Source organism: Macaca thibetana, chromosome 15, assembly GCF_024542745.1.
Source record: "Macaca thibetana thibetana isolate TM-01 chromosome 15, ASM2454274v1, whole genome shotgun sequence".
Classification (NCBI taxonomy): Eukaryota; Metazoa; Chordata; class Mammalia; order Primates; family Cercopithecidae; genus Macaca; species Macaca thibetana.
The window spans coordinates 10,711,870-10,737,636 of NC_065592.1; the positions used below are offsets into that span (position 1 = coordinate 10,711,870).

The 25,767-nt window shown below is 51.8% G+C and overlaps 1 protein-coding gene across 1 annotated transcript in view; it reads left to right on the forward strand.

Moving 5' to 3' along the window:
* The first annotated feature begins 1,001 nt into the window (after positions 1-1,001).
* ENG (endoglin) overlaps positions 1,002-25,767 on the forward strand; it is a 43,733-nt gene continuing 18,967 nt past the window's right edge. The window contains exons 1-2 of the mRNA XM_050759881.1: positions 1,002-1,476; positions 12,656-12,807. Of these exons, the coding sequence (XP_050615838.1) occupies positions 1,080-1,476; positions 12,656-12,807 (549 nt within the window). The 5' untranslated portion in view covers positions 1,002-1,079. The remainder of the gene's footprint in view (positions 1,477-12,655; positions 12,808-25,767) is intronic.

Genomic DNA, 25,767 nt, shown 5'->3' on the forward strand with positions numbered 1-25,767 from the left:
GAAGGCATCGTGCCCCACTTTGCAAGCAGGGGGCGCTGAGAATTGAGGGGCTTTGTCCAAGGTCTCATGGCTCGAGCAAGCAGAGTAGGATTTGAACCCAGGGCCATGTGACTTCAGAAGTGCCATTAAAGTCCCCATCATTTGGAGTTTTCTTTTTTTTTCTTTTTTTGAGACCGAGTCTCACTCCATCATCCAGGCAGGAGTGCAGTGGCCTGATCTCGGCTCACTGCAACCTCTGCCTCCTGGATTCAAGTGATTCTCTAGCCTCAGCCTCCCAAGTAGCTGGGACTACAGGCGCATGTCACCATGCCCGGCTAATTTTTGTATTTTTAGTAGAGACAGGTTTTCACCATGTTGGTCAGGCTGGTCTTGAACCCCTGACCTCAAGTGATCCATCTGCCTTGGCCTCTCAAAGTGCTGGGATTATAGGCTTGAGCCATTGCACCTGGCCTGGAGCTGTGTTTTGTCCATGAAGGATTTTCCACCCAGGAAGGGGTCAGATATGAAGTGTGTGGCCCTGGGCAGCTACTCTGAGCCCAGAGACCCCAGCCGTAGCCACCTTGCTGTGCCACAGTTTTCCCGCCGGCTAGGCAGCCCCATGTCAATTGCACTTAGTAGGCCGGGTTTGGTGCCTGACAAGACATGAGGTGGTGGAGGTGGGCAGGATCCCAGCGCTACCCTCTTCTTGAACCAGTGATCTCAACACATCGGATCTCTGTTTCCTCATCTGCAAAATGGGATCATTGAGCTCAGGGGGTCACAAATTCCACAGGAACTACTTTAGCCAAGCCCAGCCCCGTGAAAGGCCCGCTCGGTGGGCTGTTAGGGTGATTGTTTTCATCTGTGGGGCTGCCTGATGCGTCCCCACCCGCCGGCCTTGGAGAGGGTGGGATGGGAGGGTGGGGTGCTTGGGGAGACAAGCCTAGAGCCTGGGCCCTCCCACCCCACTGCCTCCCCCCATCCCAGGGCCCCCCACCCAGTGACAAAGCCCGTGGCACTTCCTCTACCCGGTTGGCAGGCGGCCTGGCCCAGCCCCTTCTCTAAGGAAGCGCATTTCCTGCCTCCCTGGGCCGGGCTGGATGAGCCGGGAGCTCCCTGCTGCCGGTCAGACCACAGCCTTCATCTGCGCCCTGGGGCCAGGACTGCTGCCGTCACTGCCATCCACTGGAGCCCAGCACCCCTCCCCGCCCATCCTTCGGACAGCAACCCCAGCCCAGCCCCGCGTCCCTGTGTCCACTTCTCCTGACCCCTCGGCCGCCACCCCAGAAGGCTGGAGCAGGGACGCCGTCGCTCCGGCCGCCTGCTCCCCTCGGGTCCCCGCGCAAGCCCACGCCGGCCCCGGCGCCCACCCGCAGCCCTGCCTCTGGACACCGGATAAGGCCCAGCGCACAGGACCCCGCGTGGACGGCATGGACCGCGGCGCGCTCCCTCTGGCTGTTGCCCTGCTGCTGGCCGGCTGCAGCCTCAGCCCCACAAGTAGGTGTCCAGGGACCCGGGGTGGGGAGACTCGGCCTCTGGTGCACAGACCAGGCCCCAAGTATTCCCGGCCTCCTTCCTGTATCCTGAGCTCACGCCCAGCGGAGTCATCCATGGGGCTTTGGAGGGTCACCGACCCTCCCAGTTTGCTGGAACTAAACGATTATACAGGACTTTCAGTGTTGGAAAGCCTCGGGCAAACTGGGCTGACTCTTTCACTTCAACCCTGGTCTCTGGCGTCTGCTCACCCAGCTGTGTTCCATTACTCCCGGGGAAGCCTAGGTCCTAGAATGCTGTGCAGCCACAGGAGAGTTTCCTGCCCTCTCTGGGCCTTGAGTTTCCCCGTGAGGAATGGATGGGAAGGAGGGCCCATAGCCTGGGTTCTGAGCACTGGCTCTGGGTTCAAATGTCACATAGGCACTTCCTTGTGGTGTGATCTTGGGGGACTGCCTTCGGGCCTCTGAGCAAAGCGGGGATGACAACAGACTTCCCTCTCAGCTGCCGAGAAGGTTAGTGGTGAGGGATCATTGCAGAGAGGGCTCTGACAGACTGGCCCCTTCTGTGTTGTTTTATTTTTAAGTTCCTCCAGCTCACCTTCCCCAGGGCCTTTGAGTAGCTCCTAAAACCAAGGCCAAGGCTGCAGGGCCCTGCTCTGCCTCCCTCCCACCTCCCTGATCTCCAGGAAGGGTGCGGGAGTGGGTGCGGCCAGGTTAGGGATTCTGTGGGGGCTCCTCAGCCTGGGGGGCTCTTCCAAGGGGTCATGGCCTGTGCTGCTTTCTGAAACTGACAAGAGGAGGGGCCGTGAGGAGCCAGAGACCCCCAGCCCCACGTCCCACTCCCTATCCCTCGGCCACCTCAAGCCACTGGCCGGTCCTGTGGACAATCCTTTGACCCACCTGGGCATCCAGGGGCTTTCTGATGGATCTGGGGGAAGAGGGGCAGAAGCGAGCTGCGAGTGTGGGGAGGAAGGGGAAGGAAAACAGCGGTGGGGCAGCCACCGTCTCCCCCCGTCCCCACCTGACGGCATTTTAAAGTCCCTCATTCTAGGTCTCTAAAGCTCTGCCCACCACCTGACTGATAGGAAACTGAGTCTCAGACATATTAAGTGACTTAGCAGGGATTTGACTCCTAGCCTGAGGCTCCCTAAATGTTTGCTCCTAGCAAGGTGTGATAGGGCAAACCTTCTTAATGCGGCTCACAACAACCCTGCAAGATGGCTGCCATCATCGTCCCCATTTTACAGAAGAGAAAATGGAGGCTCTAACCTGCCAAGTTCACACGGCTAAGACGAAGCCCCTACCTAAGCTCCAAGATCTCCCTCCCACGCATTGCTCGCTGCAGTAACACTCTCTTCCTCTTGGTCATTACAGAAAGGTGCATGCAGACATTTAGGGCCTGGTTTTTAAGGATCAAAGGCAGTGGTGTGCTGGTAAATAATTAACAACAGGGTGGGGGGCTCGGTCTGTAGCGTTTGTGGATTTCCACAGCGTTTAAGTACTCCCACCTGGCTGACTTCAAGCCACCAACTCACCAAGCTTGTGGCTGGGAATCAGTGCCCAGTGCACCTGGCAGTTGGTTCTCCAGAGTCTCTGCAGGCGCAGATCACATCGAGAGCAGAGATGACAGTCAGGGGTGTAAAACGATTAGGAAGAAATGCGTTTGGACATTCGTGCTCTTTTAAAAATATATAGTAATAGCTATGTAACAGCCAGTTGGAGAAACTCCTGGAAATGTCTCAGTCTGCTTCTATGAACAGGTAGGAGCTGGTCCCAGTGCACCAGGGGTCACAGGCTCAAAGATACAACAGACCATCAACCCAACTCATTTATGGTCTGGGAAGCTGAGGCCCATGGAAGGCAGAGGGGAGCCTGGGACCAGGGCCTGGAACCCAGATCTCCATGCCGGGGCTGGGGGTAGGAGTGACCCCGACATCCTAGAAATGGGTCTAGAATTTGGGGCCACCACTTGGAAGAATCTCCTAAAACTGTACCTTGCGTGTAACTTGTTACCCTCACAAATCAACCTTCAGAAGTCAGCCTTCTAGAGTTACTCGTCCAACTCTGTAAAGATGTGTGGTCCATGGGTACCTGTAACAAAAATCCAGTAACTGGAAATGATCTAAATGTCCATGAGCAGAGACTCTTAATAAATTACCATGGAGTATCATGCAATAGGCACCAAGAAGACAGAGCTATATGAACACTGCCATGGATGGATGTCAGGGACACACTGTTAGGTGCCCAAACAACAATAATTCCATTTCGGCAACATTAAAATAGTAATAATGTACAATATGCAATAGAGAAAATTCTGGAATAGAATTTTCTATTTAACCCACTCTCACTGTTCTGTGGCCTGGGGTTTTCTCTATGGGACTTTCACTTTCTTTTTAACATTTTTTTGAGATGGAGTCTTGCTCTTGTCACCCAGGCTGCAGTGCAATGGCATAATCTAGGCTCACTGCAACCTCCGCCTCCCGGGTTCAAGCGATTCTCCTGCCTCATCCTCCTGAGTAACTGGGATTACAAGTGCCGGCCACCACACTCGGCTAATTTTTGTATTTTTAGTAGACAGGGGTTTTTGCCATGTTGGCCAGGCTGGTCTCGAACTCCTGACCTCGTGATCCACCCACCTCAGCCTCCCAAAGTGCTGGGATTACAGGTGTGAGCCACTGTGTCTGGCTGGGACTTTGACTTTCTAAGACACACTTTCCTGTCATGTTGGGGGTTTTTTTGTTTTCTTTTGTTTTGTTTTAAGAATAAGCAGTCCAGGTGCAGTGGCTCACGCCTGTAACCCCAGCACTTTGGGAAGCTGAGGAGGGTGGATCACCTGAGGTCAGGAGTTCAAGACCAGCCTGACCAACATGGCAAAACCCTGTCTCTACTTAAAATACAAAAATTAGCCAGGCGTGATGGTGGGTGCCCGTAATCCCAGCTACTTGAGAGGCTGAGGCAGGAGAATCGCTTAACCCTGGGAGGTGGAGGTTGCAGTGAGCTGAGATCAAGCCACTGCACTTCAGCCTGGATGATAGAGTGAGACTTTGTATCAAAAAAAAAAAAAGAAAAGAAAAGAACAAACATGTAGAGATTTTTTTAAAGCAATTAAAATTAACCATATAGCTGCCTCAGCCTGCCCCTAAAAAAAAAAAAAAAAAAAAAAAAAATAGAGAAAAGGGAAAACATTACCTCAGAACTCCTTTATTGATACAGGTACTGTTAGTACAGTGGTAGATGGCTTACTAGTTTTTTTTTTTTTTTTTTTTTTTTGTTTTGTTTTTTTGACTTTTTAAGCTACTTTTAATCCAGTGGGGTCCACATTTCGGGAGTCTTTGGTCTACTTCTTTAGAACCAGGTCTCCATGTTGTCCTGTGAACTCCATGACCATCCTCTTGCAGTTCTGGAATATTCTGTCCCATCAACCTGTCACTGTTTGCTTAGCAGATCCCTTATTGTTAAATATTTAGGTGGTTTCTCCTTTGTTCTAGTTATAAATACCACCGCCATGCACAGTTTTGGTACGTGCGCCTTTTCCTGTATTTTGGATTATTTCATGTGGACTGCGTCCCGGCAGCAGGGTTGCAGGGGCTCGTGGCCCGTGCTGGGCGACTGGGATTGAAGAGTGTTCGTGGGTGTGGAGGATCCTTTGCTGGAGGACTTGAAGTCCCCATGCTGCTGGCTGTCTGTGTCGGGGTCTGGGACTCGCTGGAGAAGGGTCAGTGGTGCAAGGCTGAGACCTCAAACGCCCATCTCTTAGAGGCTGCGTTCCCATTTGCTGGGAGGAAAAGGAGGCTGGAGCAGGAGCCATGTGAACTAGGAGAGGGTGGGCTCCCCAAGACATGGGGAATGTGACTATTAGGATTCTCCCTCACCTCAGCCAGACAGATGTGACCCAGAGGAACAGAGTGACTTGCTTGTGGTCACAGACGGGTTGGTGCTGGGCCCTCTGGTGACAGACCCATTCGTTTGCCCCAGGGCTGGAGGTGGATCTGAGCAACAGTGAGGCGGCCACCTCCCCTCTGTCCCCAGCGTGTCAGGCAGAGGGCCAGCTCCTCCTGGCCTGTATCCCCAGTTTACAGATGAGAAAATTGAGGCTTGGGACAAATGACAGGTGCAAATTTCAACTCCAGGCTGTCTGCTTCCAAATTCAGCTTCTTTTCCCCACAACTTTTGTGGCCTGGATGCTGGAGACCTGGAGAACTGTTTACCCTGGCTCTGGGACCCCGCTTCCTAGTTCCAGCCCAGGCTTTGGGGCACCAGCCTTGGAGGCTGAAGGGGACCCTCATCTAGGGCTCAGCTGGCTTCAACCCCTGTGGCAGGGGTGGAGATGGGGTAAAGAGTTGGTATAACAACTGACATTTATTCAGCACTTACAGTATGCTAGACATTGCTCTAAGTATGTGTACTATCAGACTTAACGCTTGCAAAATCCCTACAAAGGAGACACTCTTTCTCTCCCATTTGACAGATGGGGAGACTGAGGCACTCGTATAACTCAGTCAGGTGACAGAATTTACCCAAGTAACACTGCCCTGAAATTAGCCGCTGGGGCATGAGCCCTGGGCCTAATCACTGCAGTGTGCTGCCACAGTGGAGAGGATGAGGATCTTCCTGTTGCCTGATCTTCTCCCCGCAAGCACTGAACCTTCTCCCTGGTCCCCATAACAGCTCTCCCATCCGGGGCACAACCCCTGGGACCCTGCCTTTACCTTCAGCAGCCCCATCTATGCCCTGCCGTCTCTTCCTGCCTTCATCCTTAGGTGAAACCTCAGACTGTCAGACCCCCAGTAGAACTTAGAATATGTCCTATCCACCCCTCCCTCTTCCCTACCCACTAGCCATGGGGAAGCAGAGTCCCAGAATGGTGGGGGGACTTGATGTGGGTCACCCAGCAGGTCAGAGGCAGCCCTGACCAGCCAGTTCCACAAATGGATGTTTGTGGTGTTAGAAACAAAATGCTTGTTCCTCAGTGCCGCAAAGAAATAGCACTCAAACATAAATTTCATTTTTCAGCAAGGCAATTTTTACTTCTATACAAGGGTGCGACTCAAGAATGGAGTAATGGCGAGAGCACACCTGAACAAGGGAGGGAAAGGGGTTCTTATTCCTGATGCAGGTAGCCCCTACTGCTGCGTCATTCCCCTATTGGCTAAGGTTGGACCTCACAGTCTAAGCTAATTCCAATTGGCTATTTTAGAGAGAGCAAGGGTATGAGCCAGAGTGGCGGGGTGAGTAGTTTGGCAGGAAGGATGGTTTGGAACAGGTCACTAAAGGTGACTTAGGTCAAAGCAGGTGACCAGGGGTGAGGTCAAAGCAGATGACCAGGATGAGTCAGGACGGAGCAGGTGACCAGGGGAACAGATGTGAACTACTGATTAAAACTGGTGGAAAAGGTTGTTTACTGAAACTACGAGGAAGTTAAACTTTAAAATGGGGGACAAAGAACTGAACATACTGACATACTGATTCTCTGAAGAGAAATCTAGAACTCACTGTATCCAACAGTGGAAATGGATGTTTGCTCTGAACCCTGGACTAAGTGATTGGAACATGGAATGGTGTGGACTCTCCTTGTCCTGGAGAAACTCACTGTCTGCTGGGAGTGCAGACACACTGGTAAATCAAAACAGCACACCTGGGCATGTATGGGTCTCCAAGGACATCCAAGGACAGATGCACCTAAGAAAGGAGGGACCGGCTTCAATGAGATTTTCAGGACAGGGTTTTAAAGGATGAATAGAAGTTGGCTAGGGGCTGGGCATGGTGGCTCATGCCTGTAATCCCAATGTTTTGGGAGGCTAAGGTGGGAGGATCACTTGAAGCCAGGCGTTCAAGACCAGCCTGGGCAACATAGTGAGACTCTTTCTCCACAAACATTTTTAAAACTGAGTCGGGCATAATGACTCATACCGGTAGCTGCTCGGGAGGCTGAGGCAGAGGATTGCTTGAGGCCAAGAGGTGGCGGCTACAGTGAGCTATGATTGCACCACTGCACTCCAGCCTGGGCAACAGAACAAGACCCCGACTCTCCAAAAAAAAAAAAAAGGCCAGATGGTCAAACAAAGGATGAGCGTTGATCTGGGAAAGGGCATGGCAGGGGTAGGAAGTGAGGTGTGTTTAGGGGAAGAGCCCACATCTCCCCTGACTGGGCATAAATAATTGTGACGGTTGTCACCAGTTCCTGAGCAACCCCCACTTCTCAGGAGCTGGCCTAGTGCTGTGCAGGGGTAATTTACTGGCCTGCTTGCCGACTCCATAGGAAGCTGTTATGATGACCTTCATCCCCATGTTACAGATGAGAATACTGAGGATGGAAAGGCAGCGGGCGGGTGGAAGAATCAGGACCTGAACCTTTGGCATCTGTCAAATCGCTGTGCTTTTCATCTCTACTGTAGGCTGCAGTGCAGGAACTTGACCCTGCAGGCATGGTGGAACCATGGGGGAGTCCGGGGCCAAGGCATGCTGAGACCTCCTGGTGGCTGGGGACAGTGGCTGGGCTGGATGCTGGGAAACCTGGGAGGCTGTAATCGGACCTAAAAAGGGTAAAGAGTGGCCAGGAGGTACTGAACAAGATGGGGCAGGCCTTACAGCAAAAAAGACCCTTGTTGAAAAGTATCTTCCTTGGGAGGCCAAGACGGGCAGATCGCTTGAGCCCAGGAGTTTGAGACCAGCCTGGGCAATATGGCGAAACCCATTTCTACAAAAATATAAAAATTAGCTGAGTGTGGTGGTCCACCTATAGTTACTCAGGAGGCTGAGGCATGAGAATTGCTTGAACCTGGGACGGAGAGGTTATAGTGAGACGAGATCGAGACACTGTACTCTGGCCTGGGTGACAGAGTGAGACTCTATTTCAGAAAAAAAAAAAAAAAAGCAGGGGCAGTGGCGGTGCAGGGGGGAAGAAAAGTATCTGTCCTGGTGTGATGAAACAATATTGACAGCTTCTGTGTCTGGGGCACCTACTCAGTACCAGGCACTTGACAGGGGTTACCCCATCAAACTGACACACACAGCCTGCGAATGCCTGCTGCTTGCTGGAGCCAGACTGTCTGGGTTTAAATCCAGGCCCTGACACTTAGTAGCCGGGTCACCTCGGGCACATTCTTGAACCGCCCTGGTCTTCAGTTTCCTCGAGTGTGCATGGGTGTAATAATAGCAGTTGCCTACCTCATAAGGCTGCTGTGAGGATCAAATGAGTTCACTTGTGTAAAGCCTTGAAATGCTACCTAGGCTCCCAGTAAGCATGATGGGAGCATCTGCAGCGATTATTGGTGGCCTGCAAATGGGGAAACTGAGGCTCAGAGAGGTTAGGCTTCTGCTCAAGGTGACCAGCATTTTAAGAGGCAGAGCTGGGATTTGACCCAGGCCATCTGGCTCCAGAGCTGTTTTTCTTGATCATCCTCCAAGGTGCTGGAGGTAGCCGTTTGGAAAGTCTGGGAGGTGCTGTGTGCACGTGGGTGGCGAGGGTGGAGAGGGGACAGTGGTGGGAGGTGGCTCCTGGGTCTCTCACTTGGGGCTCCAGTCACCCAGGCCCCCAGCGGCTCCTCCTCTGACCCAGTCCCGGGAGGCCCTGGCGTTTCCCTTGGTGCCAGGGGATTGTTTTCAACTTGGTCTGGGCCCGCCTCAGGCTCCGGGAGACAGGCCCAGGCGTCACACTCCCTCCTGTCTCCCCATTCTCGTCTGAGGGGTGGGGGTGGCCAGGATTCGAAAAGGCCCCAAAATAAATGGACCTCTTATCTGATCTCCCCGCCAGGCCTGTTATCTGATCATTACATAATGGCCAGGCCTGTGGCCTCTCCCGCTGGCTGACGGCATGGAGGAGGCGGCCCCAGGCGGCCCCAGCAATCCGGGAGGAACTGGGGTTCCTGGAAGTCTGGGGAGGGGGCAGGGAAAGTCCCAAAGGGAAGGAGGGAGCCGCTGCGATAATCTGCAGGCCAGACACTGGGTCATGTCGGGAGACGTGGGTCCCCGGCCCGGCCTGGTCAGCCACGTCCTGTGAGACTTGACCTGTCCCGCCCCTCCAGGCCTCAGTCTCCCCATCTGAATAGGAGGGGTTTAAACTAGGTAAGAGCCAAGGAACCTGTGCTCACTGATGACAAAAGGAGAGGGTGGGGAGAACATGAGGGCTGGTGGGTCAGAGGGGCTGGAGACAGGAGATGGTACTGGCCCTTGATTTTGTTGGGGTAAGAGAGACCCCAGTGACCTCTCCATCCAGAAGGACCGTCACCTGGAGGCCACCCCATCCTGCCACTACACCCCACCCCACCCCTTAGACCAGTCAATTCTACAGTGACTGAAGTCAGTAAAATAACTGTAATTAAGAGAGCTGCCGGCCAGGCATGCTGGCTCACATGTGGTGGCTCACACCTGTAATCCTAGCACTTTGGGAGGCTAAGGTGAGAGGATTGCTTGAGCTCAGGAGTTTGACACCAGCCTGAGCAACATAGCGAGACCCAGTCTCTACTGCAAATTTAAAAAATTAGTCAGGCGTGGTGGCGCACAACTGTAGTCCCAAAGACTAGGGAAGCTGAGGCAGGAGGATCGCTGGAACCCAGGAGCTCAAGGCTGTAGTGAGCTGTGATCACACCACTGCACTCTAGCCTAGGAGACAGAGGGCAACCTTGTCTGAAAAATAAATAAATAGAAATTTCAATAAGAATTGCCATGTACGCAGTCTCAGGGAGTCCTCCCAACCATCTCTGTGGATCATGTAGGCTCTGTTTGTTGTCATTTTACAGACCAGGCATTGAAGCCCCACGGGGTGGAATGACCCACCAAAGCCACATAGCTGGTAAGCACTGGGCCTGAGGGGCAGACCAGGTCAGCCTGGCTCCAGGGAGCTTGTTTTAAACCAAAATGCCACTATGTCCAGGCACTCCAGAGTCCCTGGGACATGTAGGATAGGGCCAGAGAGAGGACATATAAGGCCTGGGCCCCCGTGGCCGTCAGAGGTCCTCATCCAGATCTTCTCCTTCCCAAGACAGAGCTGGGAATGGCGTTGCCATGGCAAGGGGCAGCTATCTCACGTCCTTTGCTGACTTCTGGGGCCCAGAGCCCAGCGTGCTGTGGGAAGGTGAGGATGGAGGCTGGTGAGGCTCCAGACAGCCCAGGATTCAGAAGAAGCCTCCCTGCCCCCTCCTCCGAGCCAGCCTTGGCTGGATATGAGGCCAGTCTCTCCGTGCCCATCTTTGATCTCCAAGAAAACAGGAAGTGAGCGCGACAAGATGGAGACACAAACTTCCAAACAGTCTCCCCTTCTGTCCTCCTTCCCTCCTCCGGAGCCCCCTTCCTCCGGCACATTCCTCAGGACGAGGTGTAGGAACCTCATTTCCTTTTCCGACCCTGCTGGGTCCGGGTGAAATTCCATTCCTTTCCCTCAGGACCTGTGTTTCCGGGCTCTGCGGCCTGCTCCGGCAGCCTCCCTCCAAACCTGGGCCGCCTTCTCAGCCCGCCCTGTCCCTTGGGGCTAGGGAACTCTCAACCCCTTCAGACCATTCCTCCCACCACCTTGAGGCACAAGAGAGGAAGCTTTGTCTCCTGATCTCAGCTCCTGCCTTACCATAGGGTTGCCAGATACATCGAATAAAAATAAGCCGTGTGTGGTGGCTCATGCCTGTAATCCCAACGCTTTGGGAGGCCAAGGTGATAGGATCCCTTGAGTCCAGGAGTTCAATACAGCCTGAGCAACATGGTGAAACCTCATCTCTACAAAAAATGAAAAAATTAGCTGGGTGTGGTGGTGCATGCCTGTAGTTCCAGCTACTCAGGAGGCTGAGGTGGGAGAATCACTTGAGCCTGGGAGGTCGAGGCTGCAGTGAGCTATGATTTCGCCACTGCACTCCAGCCTGAGCAACAGAGCAGAGTCTGTCAAAAAAAAAATTAAAAAATAGGCCGGGCGCAGTGGCTCATGCCTGTAATCCCAGCACTTTAGGAGGCCAAGACAGGCGGATCACCTGAGGTCGGGAGTTCGAGATGAGCCTCACCAACATGAAGAAGTCCCATCTCTACTAAAAATACAAAAAATTAGCCGGGCGTGGTGGCGCACGCCTGTAATCCCAGCTACTCAAGAGGCTGAGGCTGGAGAATCACTTGAACCTGGAAGGCAGAGGTTGCAGTGAGCTGAGACCACGCCATTGCACTCCAGCCTGGGCAACAAGAGCAAAACTCTGTCTAAAAAAAAAAATAAATAAAAAATGAAAAATAATTTTAAAAAATAAATAGTAAAAATATAGGAGACTGGCTGGGCATGGTGGCTCACGCCTGTAATCCCAGCACTTTGGGAGGCCGAAGCGGGCGGATCACCTGAGGTCAGGAGTTCGAGACTAGCCTGACCAACATGGAGAAACCCTGTCTCTACTAAAAATACAAAATTAGCCAGGTGTGGTGGTGCATGCCTGTAACCCCAGCTACTTGGGAGGCTGAGGCAGGAGAATCGTTTGAACCCAGGAGGCGGAGGCTGCAGTGAGCTGAGATCACACCATTGCACTCCAGCCTGGGCAACAAGAGCAAAACTCCATCTCAAAAAATATATATGTATGTATTTATATATGTATATCTGTATATGTATATATGTATATCTGTATATGTGTATATATATCTGTATATGTATATATGTATATCTATATATGCATATATCTGTATATATTTATATCTATATATGTATATATGTATATCTATGTGCATATATATCTGTATATATGTATATATCTATATATGTATATATGTATATCTATGTGTATATATATCTGTGTATATGTATATATCTATATATGTATATCTATATATATATGTGTGTGTGTATATATACACATATATATGAGGCCCAGTGAAATCTGAATTTCAGATAAACAATGAAAATTTAGTATAAGTATGTTCTGTGCAATATTTGCAATATACTAATACTTCAAAAAATTTACTCATTGTTTATCTGAAATTTGAATTTAGCTGGGTGTCCTTTTATTCATCAATCTTTTACGTAGTAACACTGACCTTGGGCAGTGTTACTCTCCAAGCCTTGGTTTTTCAATCCATGGAATAAATATAATGATATCCACCTCGTAAGGTGGCTGTGATGGTGCAGGAAAGCCCTTAGCTCATGTCAAGTCCCTAGGAGAAGTTTGGAAAGTAGGAGTCATTGCCATCACCTTATTCTCACCTAGCCTCTTTCTGGATTTCTCCAACAGGTCTTGCAGAAACAGTCCATTGTGACCTTCAGCCTGTGGACCCCGAGAGGGGCAAGGTGACATATACCACTAGCCAGGTCTCGAAGGGCTGCGTGGCTCAGGCGCCCAATGCCATCCTTGAAGTCCATGTTCTCTTCCTGGAGTTCCCAAGGGTGAGTGTCCCATGGCAGGGTCGGGTGCGGGCTCAGAGGAAGCTCCAAGGCAGAAGGGGTGAGGGGTGCCTTCCTTGTGGCGTCCCTGGGGCAGTGGCTGAGTCCTCATTAGGCCCCCTGCCAAAAGAGTGATGTGGGCATCTCAAAGGGCCCATAAGAGGTGCCATTTCTAGGGGCAGGGTCTGGATCAGGGCAATCTTGTGGGTGCCACCACAAGACTCAGGTGGGAAGAGCTGAGTAGAGAAGAGCCAGATGGGTGGGGGCATCAAGCGAGTCTCGTTTATGCACCTCCGATGGTGGAGACCTCACGGAATCTTAGAGGACGCACGCAGCTTCTCTCTAGGGAGCTCAGACTTTGAAAAGTGCTTCTTGGGCCAGCCGTGGTGGCTCACGCCTGTAATCCCAGCACTTTGGGAGGCCGAGGCAGGTGGATCACGCGACGTCAGGAGATCGAGACCAACCTGGCCAACATGGTGAAACCCCGTCTCTACTAAAAATACAAAAATTAGCTGGGCGTGGTGGTGTGTGCCTGCAATCCCAGCTACTCGGGAGGCTGAGGCAGGAGAATCACTTGAACCCAGGAGGCGGAGGTTGCAGTGAGCCGACATTGCACCACCGCACTCAAGCCTGGGTGACAGAGTGAGACCTTGTCTCAAAAAAAAAAAAAAGAAAAGAAAAAGAAAAGTGCTTCTCAGTTGAGCCCAGATCTTTCTCCCTGGAATGTCCCCTATTGAACATCTGTGACCCTCAGAGATCCAAAGGCTGCTGCGGCCTGGAGACGATTCTCCCCAGGAGACCCCCCCCCCAGCCCACCATCAGTTTGTCTGATATGTTTGTCCTTAATAATAATAACATGTTTGTTAAGCACTATGTGCTAGAGACGGTGCTAGGGCCAACTCTACGCCAGGAATTAAGCATCTCACATGTATTAAGCCTCCCGAGGCTCATCTGCCAGGGTCTGTTATTATCCCCGCTTCTTGGAGAAGGAAACTGAGGCTGGCTGAGAGCAGTGGAGTGACATGCCCAGGGCCAGAGTTCACACTAGATCCCTGGGGATGCCAGAGCCAGCCTGCCACTTGGTTCCCCAGGTGGATCTCAGTATTCACGTGGCTTCTGGCCTGGTTGGACTGGAGGTTACACCTGGTTGGTGTGGCCTTAGGTCCTGATAACAACTTCGCTGTGTCAGCTCCGGGTAAACTTATGGCCAGTCTGCCCCCAAAACTGTTAAGTTGCCCTGCATTTGTGCAGTGATAAGAAAGTGCTCAGACCACCAATATCGGGGGACCCTGCTCCCCACCGCCCTGCCCTCCACGAGGACTGTGGGCTTTGATAATTTCCAAATCATAGATAGTGCCAAACACACTTTGTGTGGTTTTCATAGGCATTGTCATTTTTTTTCAAATTTGGTAATGATATTCAAAATAGGACTGCCTCTGTTAGTTCACGTTGTTTGTTTTAACGTTCAGGTCCCTGTGCCTCCTCTGGGTGACTGGGATCCCCCAACCGAATTGTTCAATACGGGGCCAGGGTGAGAGGAGGGCCCCTAGGCAGGTGTCCAGGTCTATGGGAGACAGGCGTGTAGACAGGTTTGTAGATAGCCAGCCAAGATCCAGGGGACTGGTGCGTTCTCAGGGGGCATGGGGCCAGGGTACCCCAGCTGCTACAGGATTAGGCAGGGCTTGTTATGGCCACACCATCCTGAACACACCTGATCTCATCTGATCTTAGAAGCTAAGGAGACTTGGGCCTGGAAGAAGCAACGTCATGGATGTCCAGGAGCTCACCAAGGAAGGAGGTGGTGTGGAAGAGTACAGAATAGAGTGAATGCAGAGTCAGAGGGAGCAGGCTCTGTCTGGGGTCATCAGGTGGCAGGAGCTAGAGGTTCCCCAGCAGGACAGGGGAGATGGCAAAGGCTTGTCGCCATATTAAGAAGTTTATCTTTATCCTGTGAGCAATGACAGTTCTTGGAGGGATTTTAGGGGCACGGCAGGGGGCCACTGTGACTCATGCCATATTCCAAGAATCCCTCAGTTCATGACAACAAAATCTTCCCGTCAGCCTCTGCGTCTTCTAGGGAACTCGCTCCAGTGAGCTTCCACCTTTTAATTCAAGGAGCCAGGCTACAAGCTTCAGGGCTTTGAGGGATGTTCATTTGAGGAAGTGGTAGAGACATCTGGGGTCCAGGAAACCCAGGGTTCAGTCCTGGATCTGTCCCTGGCCAGCACCTCGCATAGCATCTGGTGTGCCGAGGGTGGTCCTTCTCCCCACTTGCTGGTAGATACACCTTTCTTGGACTCAGGAGCTCGCCTGAGAACACAGAGTAGCAGAATCTGGTCCAGGGACCTGGCTTACACCAAATCACTCTTTTTGTTTGTTGGTTTTTTGTTGTTTTTGTTTGTTTGTTTTTGCCTCAGACTCCCAAGTAGCTGGGATTACAGGCGTCCGCCACCACACCCAGCTAATTTTTGTATTTTTAGTAGAGACGGGGTTTCACCATGTTGGAGAGGCTAGTTTTGAACTCCTGACCTCAAATGATCCGCCCGCATCGGCCTCCCAGAGTGCAGGGATTACAGGCATGAGCCACTGCGTCCAGCCCCAAATAATGTGTGACTGAATGCATGCATGCGTGCACAAATGTGTGCACTGCTGTGTGACGTTGATGCAGGGATTGAGAACACAGGTTCTGGAGCCAGACAGCCCTCCAATTGAACTGCGACTCCACCTCTGAGAGCCACATTACCTTGGGCCACCTCTAAGCTTTGATTTTCCCATGGGAAACCTGGAACCATTCATTAACAGCACCTACCTCCCAGGGGTGTTGTAAGAATCCGGCGGGATGGTGCAAGCAAAACACCAAGCGCCGGACCTGCCCAGAGCGACTGCTCAACGTATGGTGGCTACGGTTATTGTTATTATTATTTCTCTCTGGGCTCCATTTCTCACCTGCAAACATCCTCATTTTGCCAGGGCTGTTACCGTTTACAGAACGTCTTTGCATCAGTTGAATAATTTGAACCTCAATGGTTATTGCTACAAGATCAATGGGGCAGGCCAGGCATGGTGGCTCATGCCTGTAATCCCATCCCAGCACTTTGGGAGGCTGAGGCAGGCAGATCACTTGAGGTTAGGAGTCTGAGACTAGCCTGGCCAACATGGTGAAACCCCATCTCTACGAAAAATACAAAAATTAGCCAGGTGTGGTGGCAGGTGCCTGTAATCCCAGCTACTAGGAAGGCTGAGGCAAGAGAATCACTTGAATCTGGGAGGCGGAGCTTGCAGTGAGCCGAGTTCGCGCCACTGCACTCCAGCCTGAGTGACAGAGCGAGACCCTGTCTCAAAAAAAAAAAAAAAAAAAAAAAAAGATCAGTGGGGCAGGGCTGTGAATTCATTTTCAGCAGGGCAAGCTGAGGTCCAGTCTCACAGAGCTGGGCCTTCCTCCTCCTGGTGCTTCTTGTCTCCCTGCCCTGAGGGTTGTGCCCATGATCCCGCCAGCCCCTACTGCTGTGACCACTAAGGAACCTGTGGTTTCCCTGGGAGGCACCTTCCTCCCCAGGCATCCCCTAAGAGTGGGGTCTAGAGCTCACAGTCCCCCCTTGCGCAGCCCTCACCAGGTGCCCACTCTGTGCCCAGCCTGTGTGGATGATGCAGAGAGAAGGTAGAGCCAGGGAGGCACAGGTGGCATCAGCAGCTCTGGTACTGAGTGGTGGGATCAGCAAGTGGAGCTTCAGGGGGCCACGGGTGATGGGGTGACGAGCACTGAAGGTAGAGGAGGGAGGGGCATTAGGGAAAAGGCCGCTGGTATCTAGCCCAATAGCAGGGTAGAGGGCATTCCAGGCAGAAGCCAGTGCATAGCAAAGGCCTAGAGGCATGGGGCTGGCCGTGGTAGTGGGGGTGGTGGCTCTTAGCAGCCAGCGCAATCCCTCCTGACCTATGGCCGGCTTCTTCGATCCCTGGCACAGAGAAGTGGCTTTCCCGTCCATCCCTCAGAATCCTCAGATTTCCTGTGGGTGGGTGGTAGATGGGCGGTGGCAGCCGAGAGCCTTGGGGAAGTGCCGCTCAGTGCGTGTGCCGGTCAGGTCTGCAGACAGCCCGGCTGGGCAGGGGCTGGATCTCGCTGGGTCCCTGAAGGGCAGGCCGGAGCCTGGATTCCGGGAGGGGGCCCAGGGTCACATCCTGACCCTCGGAGACAGGAAACCAGCCTGGTGTCTCAGCAATTCCCGTCAGGCTGTCTGGGCCGATCTGCTGTCCTCCTAACAAACGCACAGGCAGCCAGGCCAGGGCAGAGCTGGGTCAGCACTGATTCACCGGCTCCTGGGCAAACTTGGGGCAGCTGAGACCCCACCCACCCCTGAACAGACAGAGCCTGCAGGGCCCAGCACTGACTCACTGTTGACCAGAGGGGCAGGCAAGGCCACTCAGGCAGAGAGAGAGCCGGGAGGGACCTTAGCTCCCCCAGACTGTCCTGGGAGGCTGTGGGAGGCCATGGAAGGTAGCACAGCCCTCAGACTTGGGCAAAGGGGACCCCTGCCTGGGCTCGGGGGAAGCAGTTTCCCTCTGGCCCTCTGCCAATGGCAGCCCTCTCCCAGGGTGGGGAATCTGTGGGGCCAAAGGGATGTACCCCTCTGAAACCTGTACCCCTCCCTTCTAGATGATGCTCTGGGTACCCAGGACCCCAGAATCCCAAATGGCTTTGAGCCTTCTCTCAGGGCTGCAGGGATCTTTCCTGTTCCATCCTCCAGAGGAGCACTGCATGGCTACGTGAGCTCCCCCAGACCTGAAGGATGGTTGAGTTGGCTACTTGGGGAGGCAGGCATGGTGGAGTTTGGGTATCTGGGCTGAGATGTCCACATGTGGACACATGAACACCCTTGCTGGGCTGTCAGAACCACAGTGATGAAAAGGAGAAAGGACTGGGACCAGAGGCTGCCATTTGTATTCTTGTCTCAGGCCTTGCAAATATTAGAGGCAGGCTTGCTGAAGGGGCAGGATTGCGGGTTGAGGGGATCAGATGGGCTGAGCAGGGATTGTGCCTGCCCTCTTACTGCTGCATCCTTGGTGTTAAGCTTGGAGTCAGCCCAAGAATCAATATCTGTTGGATGGATGGATGGATGGATGGATGGATGGATGGATGGATGGATGGATGGATGGATGGATGGGATGGATGGATGGATGGATGGATGGATGGATGGATGGATGGATGGATGGATGGATGGATGGATGGATGGATGGATGGATGGATGGATGGATGGATGAGAGGATGGATGGATAGATAGATGGATGAATGAGAGGATGGATGGATGGATGGATGAGAGGATGGATGGATGAGTGAGAGGATGGATGGATGGATGGATGCATAAGAGGATGGATGGATGGATGGATGGGAGGATGGATGGATGGATGAGTGAGAGGATGGATGGATGGATGGATGGATGCATAAGAGGATGGATGGATGGATGGATGGGAGGATGGATGGATGGATGGATGGATGGAGGGATGGATGGGAGGATGGATGGATGGATGGATGGATGGATGGATGGATGGATGGGAGGATGGATGGATGGATGGGAGGATGGATGGATGGGTGGGTGGGTGGGTGGGTGGATGGATGGATGGATGGATGGATGGATGGATGGGTGGATGGATGAGAAGATGGATGGATAAGAGAAAGGAGGGGGGAAGGGAGAGAAGATGAAAGAAAGGAAGGAAAACTGTACACTTTTTTTTTTTTTTTTTTTTTTTTGAGACAGAGTCTTGCTCTGTCACCCAGGCTGGAGTGCAGTGGCCAGATCTCGGCTCACTGCAAGCTTCACCTCCCGGGTTCACGCCATTCTCCTGCCTCAGCCTCCCGAGTAGCTGGGACTACAGGCGCCCGCCACCTTGCCTGGCTAGTTTTTTGTATTTTTTAGTAGAGACGGGGTTTCACCGTGTTAGCCAGGATGGTCTCCATCTCCTGACCTCGTGATCCACCCGTCTCGGCCTCCCAAAGTGCTGGGATTACAGGCTTGAGCCACCGCGCCCGGCCAGAAAACTGTACATTCTTATAAGCATTTGGTGATTAGCTATTCCCAAGGGGGCTGATGGTGTCCCTTGCTGTTTATGTCTGGTGGTTTGGACGTGTTGGTTTATTCTCTGCCAAGCTCCTGAGGACAGAGTTATGCTTTTTCTGTCCTGCTTTGAGAACACAGAAGCCCCAGGCTGGGCCCAGTGCCGGCCTCTCAGACAGGCAAATGAGTTGGAGAGGTGAGGATACGTGGGCTGACCACCAGAAGGACTGGAGGTACCAGGGGCCCCCTCAGCTGAGGAAGAAGCATATTTCTCCAGGGGATTCTGAAAACCCATTCTGTGGCCATCTGGCTGGAGACCAGGACTCCTAGATGTAAAATGCTGGGACCCCCAGGAGGCAGCCTGGGATCTAGGGGCCACACAATTCTAGAACATCACTGAGCTCAACTCCTCCCTGCACAGATGGGGAGGCTGAGGCTCAGAGATAGGATGCCATAGCGAGGCATGGCTGAGAGATTTGTAGTTCTCACTAGCTGCAGCCCACCTCTAACTGGACCCATGCTTCCCAGCCCCTAAACCATGGATGGCTCTCCATGGATGACTGTGCAAGGGGAGAATCAGTGGGATTAAAAAGCCAACCAGGCCAGGCGTGGTGACGTACGCCTGTAATCTCAGCACTTTGGGAGGCCGAGATGGGTGGAACATTTGAGGTCGGGAGTTCGAGACCAGCCTGGCCGTCTCTACTAAAAATACAAAAATTAGCCGGGCATGGTGGCGGGTGCCTGTAGTCCCAGCTACTCAGGAGGCTAAACCAGGAGAATTACTTGAACCCAGGAGGCGGAGGTTGCAGTGAGCCGAGATCGTGCCACTGCACTCCAGCTTGGCTGACAGAGCAAGACTCTGTCTCCAAAAAAAAAAAAAAAAAAAAAAAAGCCAAACTACTCCCACATGTTTAGCTGGGTACTGGACAACCTACTTTGCAGGCAGAATCGCACTGAAACCTCCTAAGTCTATGAAGCGGGAATACCATTTTCCAAATCAGGAAACTGAGGCCTAGAGAGGCATGGTGACTGTCCAAGGTCATAGGCTAATGACGGAACTCCCATCTGAATTCAGGTCTGTCTGGCTTTGATCCCTTCCCCTGCCACCCTGCCTGTAGGATCATCTGAGTTTTCTGAGGTGGACAGAGGGATGGCTGGCTCCAATCTGACCGCCTCTGGTCTGGCCCTGGGAGGGTGGGGGCTGCAGGCAGCCCTGAGGCTCCACTCCTAGAAGAATTGCTGGAAGCGACTTTCTATAAGTGGCTACTAGCACTCAGGGCCTCCTCATCGAAATCCCCCCTTCCCGCCACCAACTGCTAGGCAACAATGGCATCTGTGGGACATTGGCACAAAAATAGAAACAAGGTCTCCCGCCCACCCGCTCAGGGAGGGGACCGGGTAGGTGCAGGCTGGCTGGGCTGGGGGTGAGGGGCTGGCCAGACTGCGGAATTCCCAGGGTCCCATGAGGAAGGCTAGGAGCTTGGGGTTGGGGGCAAGGCTGGCGCCATCGTTCTTTGCCTCTGGGGCCCCCGGCCGGGAGAGAAGGGGGAAGTCGGTGTGCGTGTGAGTGGCCATGGCAGTGAGTCAGGGCCGTGGGGAGGGAAATGTTTGCTGTAGAAACCCTGACTGGGTTTTTCTGGTAACCAGCTGGCTTTCAGCTTGGCCCTGCAGCTCAGAGAACCTGAGCACCCAGCTTTCCAGCCCCCCTGAGTTTCCCCATACTCACTTGCCATGTGACTCAAGGCCCCCACCTCCTACCTGCCCTCAAGCCTGCAGGGAAGGACTCAGTGACAACTGAGTGGTAGCTTTGGTTCGTGAGCTCTGGGATGAGAGCTGAGTGTCCCGACAAACATCCCGAAGTTTCGGCCTCCCCGTCACCCTCACACGCAGCATGACCAGGCTGTGTGTGCACTTCCCTTTTTTTCATTTCCTTTATCCATAGCCCCACCTGGTATTGGTTCCCATCCCTGTCCTACCCCCATTTCACAGATGAGGAAAACTGAGGCATAGAGGAACAGGGACAGTGGCGGAGCAGCAGCAGGACTGGATGGCCACGGGGCTCCTTCCTCCCCACTCAGGGCTTGGCCATCAGACTGCACCCTGACTCCTGCAGCACGCTTGGCCTGTGGGTGTCACCATGGGATGGTGGATGGATGTCCTCATCCACCACAGGCTGTGCTGTCTCCTGCTGGGGGCCCATCTCTTCATCATGTGAGCATTGCAGTTCTTTCCTCCAGGTGGGGACAAGCAGGTGGGGCCGCACAGCAATGGACCGTAGGGCAATCTGGCAGAGAGGTGCAGTGGAGAGAGAGGACATGGTCCAGGGAATGCAGGCCCCATTCTGGCACCAGGATGACGTGCGCTGGGCTCCTGACTCAGTCACTCCCCAGCAGCAGCTTCTTCTTTTTTTTTGTGGGGGTGGGGGAGTGGCACAGAGTCTTGCTCTGTCACCCAGGCTGGAGTGCAGTCACACAATCTTGGTTCACAACAACCTCCGCCTTCTGGGTTCGAGTGATTCTCCTGCCTCAGCCTCCCAAGTAGCTGGGACTGCAGGTGCCCGTCACCACACCCGGCTAATTTTTGTATTTTTAGTAGAGACTGGATTTCACCATGTTGGCCAGGCTGGTCTCGAACTCCTGACCTCAAGTGATCCACCTGCCTCAGCCTCCCAAAGTGCTGGGATTACAGGTGTGAGACACCGTGCCCAGCCCCCAGCAGCTTCTATGCTGTATCTGCAAAATGGGAGAATATTGGTGCCTGCTTCCCTCATAGCTCACGCCCATCCACAGCACAGGCTGGGCACCCATGAGAAATTATTTTGCAGGAATTCAGTATCAGCAATTCAAGATATTCTGCTGTTTTTTAAATAGCTTTATTAAGATAAAATTCACCCATGTAAAGTGTACAGTTGAGCGGTTTTGGTATACACACAGAGGTGTCCAAACCATATTCGATTGTTCAAGTATGCATCCCATCGGGGTAAAGAGGCTGGGGCGGGTTCATTCTCAGCAATGCTGGCAGCTCAGTTGTGCCAGTGCCTTTCCCGACACCACACGGATGGGTATCACATTGCTCCCATGAATTTCCAGGAATGATCACAATCCTGCTTCTTTATTTTTATTTTTTCTGAAGACAGGGTGTCACTACGTGGCCCAGGCTGGTCTCACACTCATGGCATCAAGCGATCCTCCTGCCTCTCAAAATACTGGCATTACTTGCATGAGCCACCAAGCCTAGCTTTGCTTCTTTTTTCTTTTCTTTTCTATCTTTTGTGTGTGTGTGTGTGTGTATGTCTGTGTGTGTGATCACAATCCTGGAACAAAATGTCATTTCGGACATGTAGATATGTATTTCATATTTTATTAAAATACAGTATTAAATCCAGTATTCAACTTTTCAGTCTTTAGAAAGCATAATTTTTTGCTTTTTTTTGTTGAGATGGAGTCTCACTCGGTTGCCCAGGCTGGAGTGCAATGGCGCCATCTCGGCTCACTGCAAGCTCTGCCTCCCTGGTTCACACCATTCTCCTGCCTCTGCCTCCTGAGTAGCTGGGACTACAGGCACCCATCACCACACACGGCTAATTTTTTTTTTTTTTGTATTTTTTTAGTAGAAACAAGGTTTCACTGTGTTAGCCAGGATGGTCTCCATCTCCTGACCTCGTGATCTACCCGCCTCCGCCTCCCAGCGTGCTGGGATTACAGGCATGAGCCACTGTGCCTGGCCAAGAAAGCATAATATTTTAAAAAACTGTCAGGCATGGTGGCTCACACCTGTAATCCCAGCACTTTGGGAGGCCGAGGTGGGTGGATCGTTTGAGTCCAGGAGTTCAACACCAGCCTGGGCAACATAGTGAAACCCCATCTCTACAAAAAATACAAAAATTAGCCAGGCGTACTGGTGTATGCCTGTAGTCCCAGCTATTTAGGAGGCTACAGCAGGAGGATCACTTGATCCTGAGAGGCAGAAGTTGCAGTGAGCAATCATGCCACTGCACTCCAGCCTGGGCAACAGAGGGAGACCCTGTCTTAAAAGAAAAGAAAAAGAATTATATATATAATATGTATAAGATATATATATTCAAAGCTGATGAAACAATATATTTGGAAAACCAAAAGTTATAAATCCACTAGAAAACATTAATCAAAACATGAACTTATACAAACATAAATTTGAAACATATCTTATTCCATAAATTAGCATAAAATAATTATTTAAAAATAACTAACCTAAGTGGGCGCAGTGGCTCATGCCTATAATCCCAGCACTTTGGGAGGCTGAGGCAGGCAGATCACAGGTCAAGAGATTAAGACCATCCTGGCCAAAAGGGTGAAACCCCTTCTCCACTAAAAATACAAAAATTAGGCTGGGCACGGTGGCACATGCCTGTAATCCCAGCACTTTGGGAGACCGAGGCGCATGGATCATGAGGTCAGGAGTTTGAGACCAGCCTGGCCAAGATGAAGAAACCCCGTCTCTACTAAAAATACAAAAACTAGCCGGGTGCAGTGGCGAGCGCCCGTAATCCCAGTTACTCAGGAGTCTGAGGCAGGAGAATCGCTTGAACCCAGGAGGTGGAGGTTGCGGTAAGCGGAGATCGCTGCACTTTAGCCTGGGCGACAGAGCAAGACTCCATCTCAAAAAAAAAAAAAAAATACAAAAATTAGCTGGGCATGGTGGTGCACGCCTGTAGTCCCAGCTCCTCCCGTGGCTGAGGCAGGAGAATCACTGAACCCCAGGAGGTGGAGGGTGCAGTGAGCTGAGATTGTGCCATTGCACTCCAGCATGGCAACAGAGCAAGACTCCATCTCAAAAAATAATAATAAATAAAAAAAAACTAAATGGCAACTAAAATGAAAAAAAATTTTTGTGAGTGTTTACAAGTAATTGATCATAACCAATTACAAATTGCTTTGTTCCTTCTCCACTCTCACTGCTTCACTTGTATTTTTAGTAGAGACGGGGTTTCTACTTTCTACTGCAGACGAGCCTTAAAAAAAGAAACAAAATATTTGTGACACATTGAAAATGAAAGACTATTATTTGTTCTTTTTGTGTTTTAAAGAGGAAACTTAAAAGCAAAGAGTAATGATGGTATCATTATTGAATAACAGAAATATTTCTGGGCAGATTTTTCCAGTGACTGAAACACTGTCTCTGGCTTTGTGATGTCCGTTGGGGAAATGACAAGATGATTAGAAGTTAAATCTCAAAACTTTCCACTGGTGTCTTCATCTTGAAATATCCTTCCCCTTTTTCATAACTTTGAAGAGAGCTTTTGAATCATCTTTTAGACTGGCAGCTTTTGTATGAGAGCACTGGGAGTCTGTGTTTCAGCAAACTACATTTGTCTTTGTCCTTGTACTCACAAGAGCTTCTGAGGCTTAGGCGGAGTTTCACTCTTGTTCTGGAGTTTTTTTTTGCAACCTGCACCTCCTGGGGTTCAAGCGATTCTCCTACCTCAGCCTCCCGAGTAGCTGGGATTACAGGCGTGTGCCACCACACCCGGCTAATTTAGTATTTTTAGTAGAGACGGGGTTTCTCCATGTTGGTCAGGCTGGTCTTGAACTCCCAATCTCAGGTGATCCGCCCACCTCAGCCTCCCAAAGTGCTGGGATTACAGGCGTGAGCCACCACTGTCTAGTACCACTAGTTCAGAAAGCCTTTGAGGTCATTCTTTCAATAGACACTGCCTTGTGGATCGCTGTGTTCTTTTACTTCTTGGGAATAAGGTGTAGAAAAATGTGCTAGGGAAGGATGTGCTACACAAAAATGTGTAGAAAAATGTGAGAGTGGTTGGGTGCGGTGGCTCATGCCTATAATCCTAGCACTTTGGGAGGCCAAGGTGGGCGGATCACCTGAGGTCAGGAGTTTGAGCCCATCCTGGCCAACATGGCGAAACCCCATCTTTACTAAAAATACAAAAATTAGCTGGGCGTGGTGGCATGCACCTGTAGTCCCAGCTCCTTGGGAGGCTGAGGCAAGAGAATCACTTGAACCCAGGAGGTGGAGGTTGCAGTGAGCTGGGATCGCACCATTGCACTCCAGCCTGGGCAGGAAGAGTGAAACTCCATCTCAAAAAAAAAAGAAAAGAAAAGAAAAGAAAAACGTGAGAGCACAGGCCTGTCTCCGCCCCACTTCCTGCCCCTGGCTGACTTCCTGTGTCATCAAAGGCAAATGACTTCACCTCTCAGGGCTTTGGTTCCCTCATCTGTAAGTGAAAATAATGGTGGCCGGGCGCAGTGGCTCATGCCTGTAATTCCAGCACTTTGGGAAGCCGAGGTGGGCAGATCATTTGAGGTCAAGAATTTAAGACCAGTCTAGCGAACATGCTGAAACCCCATCTCTACTAAAAATACAAAAATTAGCCAGCCATGGTGGCACTCACCTGTAGTCCCAGCTACTCAGGACACTGAGGCAGGAGAATTGCTTGACCCAGGAGGCAGAGGTTGCAGTGAGCCAAAGTTGTGCCATTGCACTCCAGCCTGGGCAACAGAGCAAGACTCTGTCTCAAAAAAAAAAAAAAAAAAAAAAAAACAATGGTAGCTCATGCCTGTAATTCCGGTACTTTGGGAAGCCGAGGTGGGAGAATTGCTTGAGCCTAGGAGGTTGAGGCTGCAGTGAGCCATGACTGCACTACTGCACTTCAGCCTGGACAGCAGAGCAAGACCCTGTCTCAAAAAACAAAGAAAAGCCAGCCTGGCCAACATAGTGAAACCCTGTCTCTACTAAAAAAAATAAAAAAAAAAATCAGCCGGGCACATTGGCTCATGCCTGTAATCCCGGCACTTTGGGAGGCTGAGGCGGGCAGATCATGAGGTCAGGAGATCGAGACCATCCTGGCTAACACGGTGAAACCCCGTCTCTACTAAAAATACAAAAAAAAAAAAAAAAAATTAGCCAGGCGTGGTGGTGC